The sequence below is a fragment of the Littorina saxatilis genome, linkage group LG1 (assembly GCF_037325665.1).
Source record: "Littorina saxatilis isolate snail1 linkage group LG1, US_GU_Lsax_2.0, whole genome shotgun sequence".
Lineage (NCBI taxonomy): Eukaryota > Metazoa > Mollusca > Gastropoda > Littorinimorpha > Littorinidae > Littorina > Littorina saxatilis.
The window spans coordinates 89,408,381-89,419,049 of record NC_090245.1 but is presented as its reverse complement, the minus strand read 5'-3'; the positions used below and the strand labels follow the sequence as shown (position 1 = coordinate 89,419,049).

The window sequence follows — 10,669 nt, the reverse complement described above, 5'->3', positions numbered from 1 at the left end:
AAACTTGACTAAATATAAAATGATAAACAAATTAGGTACCAACATTCTTAAACTTGGGGTTGCACTCTCTTGTTTCCGTTGCAACGATAACCTAAAAAGGTTCCTGCGATGTATCGATCCTGATCCTGAGTGATACTCATTACCAATTCTAAATACTAGCAGTTTTCCCATTTGTTTTGAAGGATGAAGGCTTTGTGCATTCATTTCATTGTATCAATCAATCAATCAATCAATCATGCAGTTTGTGAGACAATCAAAAAAATAGTGCTGAAGGTTTTCGTTGCTTTTTAGATGTTTGATTCTTTTTGTGTGTGTCCTATTTGGAACTAAATTGATAAAACAATGTATGCACAAATGTTTGGTGTATATATTCTATATGTGTGTGTGTTAAAGCATGTGTGTGTGCACATGATTTGGGAACCATTCCATGGACAGTGTTTTGCACAAAATTATGATGTCCTATTGAAATTTCTGAAAGTGGTCAAATGTCCTATTGATTCTGAAGAGATCAGAACATTTGTCCTATAGGTGTGAATTTGTAACAACATCCCTGACACACAATGACACATGCCTGTTTGTGTGCTTACACGAGGTATACTCAAGAGAGAGTTGGGTTCAGAGGATACTAACTTAACCGCCTTTTTGTAACGATTCCTTTTCAATTTCAAGTTGGAAAAGTACCCATTGACAACTGTGACATGACACGTGTAACAATGGACCTACCCCGCGATATTCATCACAATTGGTGCAGTCATTTAGGAGTGGGACTTTTTCGCAAAACCGCGGATATCCGCGGACACAACTTACGAATTCCGCTGGAGTAATCTATTTTTCCGCGTCCCATTTCATCAGAGTATCTATAATTTGTTGACTGAATGATATGGAGAGAAGTGATGATGGAACAGAGCACTGGAGGCTTGAGAGTTAAATTGTGCTGACGGTGAAAACTCCTGATAACTAATAGTAATAGTCATTTTGAACTTCAATGCATTGGGGCGTCACTTAGATCATACTATTGCCAGTATTGGATTATGGATACATGGTTCATTACGTAAATATGCACCATTACAATGTTACCATTGTTGTGTGAAAGTGGTTTTTTTTTGTTTGGTTGGGTGGTTTTTTTTTTAAAGTGTTTTTTTTTTTTTTTGGGGGGGGGGGGGGGGGTGAGGAGAATGTCTTAAGGTGATCCAAACGAGTTGATATTTAGTCTCAGAATGCACCAGATTGCACAGATTTTAATGTACCATTTAAAAAAATTCGGGGGGGGGGGGGGGGCATGCCCTCGAACCCCCCTAGATAAAAGGGATTTCCTCTTTTTTCATCACAAGAGAGTCCCACCCCTGGTCATTTCAGAGCCTATTATAATCATACAAACCTACACACACATGCACCTTGTGTGTCATTACCCTTCAAGTTCATTGCTAGTTGCTGAGTTGGTCAAAATAAATTTCACATGTCACATTGCATTTAAAAAAACTTTTTGCAGGCAAGGAGGTGGAGGTGGTGGACGCAGACGATCTCGTTCACCTGTGGACAGATCAAAAGTGCGGAGAGATGACAGTCGTGGAGATAGGCGCAGAGGAGAGGGTGGTCATCCAGCCAGGATCTTGGTGAAAAACCTTCCGTATGAGATCAAATGGCAGATTATCAAGGACACATTCAGAAAAGAAAGTAAGGAAGGGTTGAACTTATAGTCCTACTCCTAGCCACTGACTGACTGAGCCAGCCCAGTCTGCCAGTGTCTGTATATTTTTTTTTTCTCTCTCTCCATTTTTCTACCACTGCAGCTAGAGCAGGTGTGGCATGGTGAGACTTTGAGTGCATACTTCTTACGCTGGTGGACAAGGTTCAATCCCCACAAACACTTTTTTCAAGTGCTGTCCAGTCCACCCTGGTGGAAGTAGAATTGGGCACCTGCATGACTATTCAGGGCCAGGAAATTTGACGGCATTGAGGGAGAGGACATGAGCGCCTTCCTCGCAAAGCTGCCCCCATTCAAAAATGGTTAAGATGCTACTTTTGGCTAGAAATCACTGCAGTATCGCTTCAGATAGTATGTAACATTTGTGCACAATTTCCACATCCATTCTCAGTGCAAAAAGAGAAAAGATCAATTCAAGGGTTATATTTCATTAGTCTCTCCTGGTTTGGAGAGAACGTTTACATTTTAAGTTTTTGTTGTGCACAGAAAATTAAAAAAAAAAACAGTTCTAAAGTTAAATTTTTTGTACAATACTTATTTAAATTATTGCCCAGGTTATTTGATGCTTATAATGGTAATTAAGTATTTTATCATTGATGTTTGGTTAAATTCAACACATGTATTTCTGTTTCAGTTGGCGATGTGGCATTTGTTGATGTCCTGGAAGGTCCAGATGGAAAATCCAAAGGAATTGCGTAAGTTGCTGGAACTGGTACTGGTAGTTATATTAATAGCTCTTACATTTTGTTAAGAAAAATGCCCTAAGCCTTAAATGGAACACAAGAGTCACACGAAGATGCCCTCCATCAGCTCACTCGTCACGAGCAGACCATTGTCTTCCGCCTCCGGACAGGCCACTGTGGACTAAACAGCCACCTAAAAAGGATCGGCATCAGACAGTCGGCCCTGTGCCATTGTGGAAAGGCGGACCAGACACCGGACCACTTCCTGCAGACCTGCCAACTCCACTGCAGTGAGAGGAAACATGTCTGGCCCACAGGGACATCGCTGCACACCAAGCTATGGGGCAGCACTCAGGACCTGGAAATGACAGCCCACTTCGTCAACATCACGGGCCAAAGAATCTAGACACAGCCATCGTCGAACGCTGAAGAAGAAGAAGAAGAAGAACACAAGAGTGGGAGATGTGAGCTGCATTAACGCTCCTTTTGTATTTGTGTCATATTTTCAATTGTTTTTAAATAAAAATTGTTCGCAGACTGGGTTTATTAGAGTGTAAACTGTAATAACCCATAATGTAATACGTGTACAGGTAACGAGGTTCATGTATACATGTAGTATCGTTTCATCTCAGAGTAATGTAAGCAAATATTCAGTGGGGAAAAGTGTGCTATTTCAAAACGTGCATGTAAGTTACTTTGTAACTGGGGTGCTCATTGTTGAATGTAATAAAAAAATGATTGTGTTTGAATAGTGGATATTTGAAGTGATTTCCTTTTCCATTTCAGCATGATTGAGTTCAAAAACAAAGACCATGCCAAGAAAGCCATTGAAAAGATGCACAAGTTCAAAATTGGTGACAGAGAAATTGTTGTGAGAGAGGTAGGTTTGCCTGCACAAATCTTCAGCGTTTCAGTCACCAATATATTAGCTAATTTAAATGTTGTTGAAAGAGTTATCTATGTCTGTTATGGCAAGACAAGAATGGATCAGCCTGTGATGTTGATAGCAGGGTTAGTCCAGGTTGTTTGCAGTGGAACATGGAACACCAGCAATTACAATAATATGGTCAATTACAGATAAGACAAATACAAGTGATATATTATGGTTATATGGAGTTATAATAATAGCACTGACAGGTACATCAAAATCTGTCTACAATGCAAATTTCAAGAGAATTGATTTACAATTTTAAAAAACCTGACTATAGTGGAAAGCGAGTTGGGAATAAAAAGTAAAGTGTAGTTCCAATCACAGACACATTAAATGTATCAGAAATATTTGTAGAGTAAGTTCATGATACACAAATTGCACAACATTCTGTGTGTGAAACAGAAGGGTCAATAAATTTACCTTAAACTGTCTTTTGCTTGCAGGAGAGGGAGCGCGATCGTGTGATGTTTGAGCGTCACCGGGAGGGAGATCGGGGAGGGATGGGGGGTAACATGGGGAGGGGGATGGACATGAGGGGCCGAGAGATGGACATGGCCCGTGGAGGAATGGACATGGCCCGTGGAGGAATGGACATGGGCATGAGGGGAGGAATGGACATGGGCATGCGAGGGGGAATGGACATGGGTATGCGAGGGGGAATGGACATGGGCATGAGAGGCGGCATGGACATGGGTCTGAGGGGGATGGACATGGGCATGGGGATGGGTCTTCCCGCAGGTCTGGGTATAGGAGGCTTGGGTGGTGTTGGTGGAGGTCTGGGCATGCCAGGAGGTGCAGGAATGGGAGGCGGAGGCATGATGCAAGGCAACGCTGGACAGCAGGACGTCGGCCCAGAGCTTCTGGCGCAGCTCGGCATTGAAGGTCCCGTCACCAACCAAGTCTTTGTTGCCAATGTGAGTGCATTTTAAAATAAAGTTTTAGCTTGAAATGAACGTTTTTGAAGAATCTTTTGTGTCTTTTTTTGTTTGTGTTTTGTAAATAAGGATCACGTGTAATTAGTTAATTATTTTTTCCTCCCAATTTGTAAATGTATATCAGAAGCATGTCGTACGAGCTAATCAGTACTAGTGTATTGTATTACATTAAAATAACAAAAAACTAAGAGATTACCATCAATATTCTCTGTAGGTGTTGATAGTGATACATTCAAATGTAGTCACGCTTTTTCTGGCTTGCGTACATTCTGGTAGTACATTGACTCATGACTGAATCTTTGATGGATCGCTTTGTGGTTATTGTTGTGAATGTGAGTGCAGTAACATGAGGTCATGCTTTTTTCCGTGCTTGCCTACCTTTTAGGTGGAATATTGATAGTTTGATGATGTTGTCACCAGCTGGACTACCAAGTGGCACACCAAAAGCTGAAGGAAGTGTTTGCACTGGCTGGTAACGTTGTCAACGCCGAGATCAAAGAGGACAGGAACGGCAAGTCACGAGGCATGGGGACCGTGCAGTTTGAAACGCCCTTGGAAGCTGTACAAGCTGTCTGTATCCTTTGAAATATGAACAGGGGTGGGTTAGGGTAGTGGAACAGGATTTACAGATGGTAAATAGACAGACTTTTTCGTAAATTTATTGTCCCGGTGGAAATGGTTTTGTTATAAGTAAAAATAAGCACTAACAAAAGTTGGCATAAACAGCAGCTTACCATTAGTAATTGGAGTAAAAGTTCAGATTTTAGAATTCCATGTCTGCTCCGGGTTAAAGGAAAAGTAGAAGGCCTTGCTTCCTGAAAAGATGTTCACACATAGCAACATCCTTCTGTAAAAAAGAATCCAACGCAGCAAGGAACAAATTGTTTCAGAATATACTGGTACTGTGAATTTAGTTATAGTAGAGTATGCAGGAAGCAGTCATTGTACAGTCTTTGGGCAAGACGGTAAAGGAATGTTTCCAACACTTAATTTTAAGTAATCTAGACAGTGCCTGTGAAGCACAATTGCAGACAGTTCTTTACCTGTGGATCAGGTTAAATAGTTGAGCAATGTATATTTGTTTGTGTGAGAGTGTGGGTAACGATAAGAGTGCCTAGCGAGTGTAGTAATGTGATGCACATGCCTTCAAGTTTCATAAACTTCCTGCAATATTGCAAATGACATAGATCTAAATGTTCTCACTTTTGTCTCACTAGTACATTGACTCAGTTGAGTCTTTCTTGTGGCAATAGGTAATAGCTTTTTAGGACTGAGTTTATGTATGTGTCATTGTGTGCATGGCAGAATCAAATTGTTTTAATGCCTTAACTACCATTACAGCTATGTTTAATGGCCAGGTTTTGTTTGAACGCAAGATGATGGTGCGCATTGACAAAGTTGTTGATGAAAAGCCTGTCTCCAAACTGCCAAGTAAGTGTAGGTTGCGCTGAGTAAGAGTGCAGTTTTGTCGTCTTTCCTCTTCCTTCATCCTTTTTATTTTGCTCTCACTCTCAGAATTATTTATCAATGACATAAAGTGTGCATGCCCTTGTTTCCCCCTAGGCTGCCCCCCCTGCCCTCACATTCACACCACCAACATATTTGTACAGATGCTGGTAACAGAAATGTTGAAAAATGCAGGTGTTGATGGAAGCATCGTGTGTTTCATTCTGTGTTCCAGACAAGTCCAGGGCAGCTGCTCTTGGAGGAGGTCTGTGCTGTCAGAGTACTTCCTCTGGCAGAAAGGCCCGTACCAGGAAACGTGTCAGGAAACGTCGACATAATCACAGTCCTCCCTCCTGCTTGTTGGAGCCCCTTCCTTCCCCTCCCAGTTCCCCTTCTCCCTCCTCAGATCTCTCCTGTCATGATGAAGACGGTTTCCTAAATCTGAATCGTGGTTCATGCAGAGACATCCAGGTTCACCAGCAACGTCAAGTGATTGCTGCATTTGTGATGTCAACAAGCTCCCTGTGCATTAACACTAACAGTAACAGTGTGGGCAAGAAATCCGAAGCATTGTCTGAGAAGAGAGATGATCCACATGGAATGGAAGGAGTATTTGGAAAATGTTCTTGCGAGGATTTGCACACAGTAATGGACGTAGAGAAGGAAGCTGGAAGTGCAAACCCACCACCTTCTGCAACGTGCACACGCAAAGAGCCAAAGGAACTGCCACATGAACAGGATTCGGCTGAACAAGTGTCCTTTGTTCTCTCACAGTTGCACCAACAATTTATGCAAGGTCAAGTCCACTCTGAACCTTCCGCCGTCCCTGCCTGCTCGCATGCAGACCAGCAAGATGCTGAAAGTTTGGATGATGAAGAGGGATTGAGTCAAAGAGGAGTGGAGCAACATCCATGCAGTCCTATGTCCCCTGTTCATTTCCCCTCTCTCAGTGAGAGTTTGGGAAGCTGTTGCAATTGCGAATGGAAAGGAGATTGTCTTCAACACTCTCTTGGACAAGTTGCTTCGTCCATTGATGCTGCCTGTCACTGTCAGACTTGTTGCTTGGATTCCAACACAGAACACGGTGATGCTAGAACCCAAAGCAGTCCTTGTCAAGAGGAATGTGAAAGGCATGACTCACACACTGCAGAGATTCTTGTCAACAGTTCATTCTCCGAAGGTGACTGTTTTTCGGATGCTCAGGAGAATGACCAACCTGTCACAGAAAGCCCAAGTTACATGGAGTGCAGCCAGATTAAAGAATCTCAGGATATATCTCCCACACGCTTAAACACTCCGGAACTAGAAAGGGCAATCTGTCTTGAGTCCAAGCGCCAAGGGCTGCTGGGTGATGCTCAAGGGAAACCCACTGTTTTTTCACAGCAGAAAGTGAACAGCTCACGTCTAATACCCATGGGATACAGGCAGAACAAAGCATCTCATGGCAAGTCTCCCATGCACTGTAACGCTCCAGATCATGCAAGAGTATACTGTCCCCGTTTCAAACGCAAAGGCTTTCTTAGTGACACTCCAGGGAAACTCGCTGTTTTGTCTGAACAGAAAGTGAATAACTCATCCCCAAGTAGCACCTACTGGGCTCCTCCCGTTGATATGCAGATTTTTAAATCTGAACGTCGGACGAAAGAGTTTAGCCTCAAACAAGTGGATGCTGACTCAGACCGCCAGTTTCCAGGTTTCCCACCAAGAGGTGGGCCACACTCTGCATCTCAACAGTCTGTTACATCTCATTCTCAGTCTCCGCTGAAGTCATGGTTGCTGCATCCTCATTCCTCTGTATCAGCTACGAGTTGTTCAACACCTGTTGCTAAGTCTGCAGTGTTGGCTGAAGCAATTACATCCATGAAGAGATCTTCTCCTGCTGTGAGTGCTTCGACATCTAGCGCTGGATGTTCATTGTCAGCTGGTGTTGATCAACCTGCAGAGGAGTCATTCGCCACTGCTGATCCCGTTCTGGCTTCCTTTCACGCAGCAAGGTCAGAAATTCTGCGAATCCTTCCAGAAGAGTTCAAGGCCAGGCGGAAAGTTCCATGGAAGGTCCAAGCCTTTGAATCATTTGATGCCCACGGGGAAACTCCCCAGTGTTTGGACCCGCATTCCTTCCCTCAGTCTTCCAAAATAGCTGACATCAAGAGGGTCATGGACTCCAGGATGGGCACATTTAGTCACAACGGTTATTTCTCTGAGTCAAGGCTGCCAGTTGAGTACTCACCTCACTGGTTTGACACCACAAGGGAACACTTCAGCACAACGATGATGTCCTTTGAAGATGAAAGGTACAGCGACAGGGAGAGGCTGTCGTCATTCATCGTCACCAGCAAGATGCACTTTGAAACGGAACGCCTGTCCAGGGACCTTGTGGCTATCTCCGCATTCCAAGACATGGCCTCACGAGCCCTTTTCCTCACCTCACAGAACTTGGATTCTCATGATGCAGGGACAATAAAACCCTCTGATGCACAGGCAATTCAGGCCATCTCCAAGGCCATGGTTCAAGCATCTGTGGCAGCGGCTGGTGTTTCCATGGCATTGACCTCTAACCTGGAGCTGGTGCGGAGGTACAACTACGTTGATAAGTGGAACCTGGACGGTTGGAGCAGGAGGGATTTGAGGAGGATGCCGTTAGGAGAACCAGAACGTTTTATGGAGCGTGCGCGTGTGCTGAGAAGGGCTTCTCACCGCCAGCTTAAATCGGAAAAGGAATGAAAATATCCGGGATTACAGTTAACATCACTGTTTGACAGTGCTCATCTTCTGAGAGTGACAGTAATCGTATGATGATCTTGACACAAATGACAGGAGACTCACTTTCGGGGAAGAAGAATAGATATTTGTTTGCGGATTCAGTGATGACAAGAACATGTTTTGTTTGTTTGCCTATTCTTTTTATCATGTTCTCTCCCCCCGATACACACACACATTTTTTGTACTGGAAACATTTTCTTTCCTATCAAAAAAAGGCTTATGTTAGTAAGGGCTACGTGTTTTCTCAATTTCTGAGCTGTGTAAATGGAATTGTGGGTTGTCATTGCTGCATAGAAACTTTCCAATGTTACAGGCTGTTTACACTTTAAGTTTAGAAAAGTAGGACTTTGACATATCTTTCAGTTTCATTCTAAAAGTAAAACCTGTTGTCGTGGTGATTTTCAACTTATTGTTTCGTTTTTGTCTTTTTTGCCTCTGGCTTTGCTTAGTGTCCATTTTTTCGTTGCATTACACTTTCTTGAAGGAAACATCTTCACGGGCATAGATATTTCTCAGGTTTTTTTGGTGGTGGCCAAATATCTGGCTGTTTTTGTGTCATTTCTCAGGTGCTCTTCCACATTTCAGGCCTGCAGAAGCTTTGCACAGATGCTTGTATTCTTTGGGGTTTGATTCTTTGATGGAGTTTCAGAACACCTTAGTTTGCTTTGGTTTCAGTTCCTTTTACATGTGTCTTTGTGGTCAGCTCAGGTGGTTTATGATATGCGCTGAACAGGCCATACTTCAGTTTCCAAGCTTGTTTCCTCGTCATTTCTTTCTTCATAAAGCCTGTGGTTGTTTTTCTTCTCTTGTTTTGTTTTTCTTGCTGTCCATTTGTTCATTGCCTTACACTTGGTCCAAAGTCCTATTTCCCCACAGATCTGGGATGTTTTTAACCCATATTTTTTAATGATTTTGTCTTTAGGTGGCAGTTTTATTACAAAGATACTGTTTTCTTCAGTTATATTGTGATTTTGATGGATTTTGCCCCCCAAACGCAGAACAGAGGTTTTGTGAGAGTGCAAAAGTTAGAAAGGTGATTTGTGTGTGTGTGTGTGTGTGTGTGTGTGTGAAGCAGGAAACAAAGAGAAACTGAGTGACTGCATATTGGATTAAGAAGCCCAGTTCAAATTTTATACCTATGAAACTTTGAAAGATTCTCATCTGAATCGGTGAATGGATGCATTTTATTATTTTATTGATTTTTTTTTTACATTACTTGTGCAAAACATGCTGTTTATTTGTGTTTTGTTTATGAGAAACAGCTGAATATGTTTCGTTGTTTATAGAAAATGCCCAATGTCATTTATTTTTTAAGAGAGAAAGTTAGTGCTCACCAAAATGTTTTTAGTTTTTTTTAAATCTTCTGAGATTCAGAAGACAAGCTCTTGTGTACAAGTTTTCTTGATTGCAATACAATGACATTGGCAAATGGTTTCTTTTCTAAAGAGAGAGAGAGAGAGAGAGAGAGAGAGAGAGAGAGAGAGAGAGAGAGAGAGAGAGAGAGAGAGAGAGAGAGAGAGAGAGAGAGAGAGAGAGAGAGAGAGAGAGAGAGAGAGAGAGAGAGAGAGAGAGAGAGAGAGAGAGAGAGAGAGAGAGAGAGAGAGAGAGAGAGAGAGAGAGAGAGAGAGTGAGAGAGAGTGAGAGAGAGTGAGTGTGTGCGCGCGCAACTATGTCGGTTGCATAGCAAGTTTGAAGATCATGCTGAGCTCAGTACTTTCCTGGATGACAACAGCAAATCCTAGTAGTCACGCCAGGAACATAGTCAAGAAATTCCATGGCTCCCACACATTCTCTACTCATGTTGGAGATTACAAGCGGTTGAAGCCGGGTCCTGGGTATCTGGCAGCTTTCATGTGAGTCCGTATGATGGATTGATATCCAGTGTTGCATGTTGTGAATACAGTAAGTTATTGACCTTGTGCTTTTATTGTGTCCACAGGTGGTCTGAGAAGCATCGGGATGGGTCTTGGTTCTGGTGGAGCTCCCCTCAGCAAAGGCAACAGTGAGTCTTTCATTTTCTCTGATTACTCTCAGTATGGTTTTTGGCTCACGTAAGTGTAGCCTATGCGATCGTAACTTTGTCTGTCTGTGCGTGCGTTTGTGCGTGTGTGCGTGTGTGTGTATGTCTGTGGTAGAAACTTTAACATTTCCGAGTCTATGTGTGAGTGGTTATCCAAGACTATGGATAAAGCTCGCATAAGATTAC

The 10,669-nt window shown here is 42.8% G+C and overlaps 1 protein-coding gene across 3 annotated transcripts in view; it reads left to right on the top strand.

The window, feature by feature from the left end:
• Positions 1-10,669, top strand: part of LOC138983344 (heterogeneous nuclear ribonucleoprotein M-like) — a 37,658-nt gene that overhangs the window by 6,524 nt on the left and 20,465 nt on the right. For all 3 annotated transcript variants that reach the window (XM_070356754.1, XM_070356746.1, XM_070356752.1), the window contains exons 2-8: positions 1,490-1,674; positions 2,340-2,400; positions 3,175-3,268; positions 3,763-4,233; positions 4,675-4,828; positions 5,596-5,685; positions 10,403-10,465. In XM_070356754.1, coding sequence (XP_070212855.1) covers positions 1,490-1,674; positions 2,340-2,400; positions 3,175-3,268; positions 3,763-4,233; positions 4,675-4,828; positions 5,596-5,685; positions 10,403-10,465 — 1,118 coding nt within the window. The remainder of the gene's footprint in view (positions 1-1,489; positions 1,675-2,339; positions 2,401-3,174; positions 3,269-3,762; positions 4,234-4,674; positions 4,829-5,595; positions 5,686-10,402; positions 10,466-10,669) is intronic.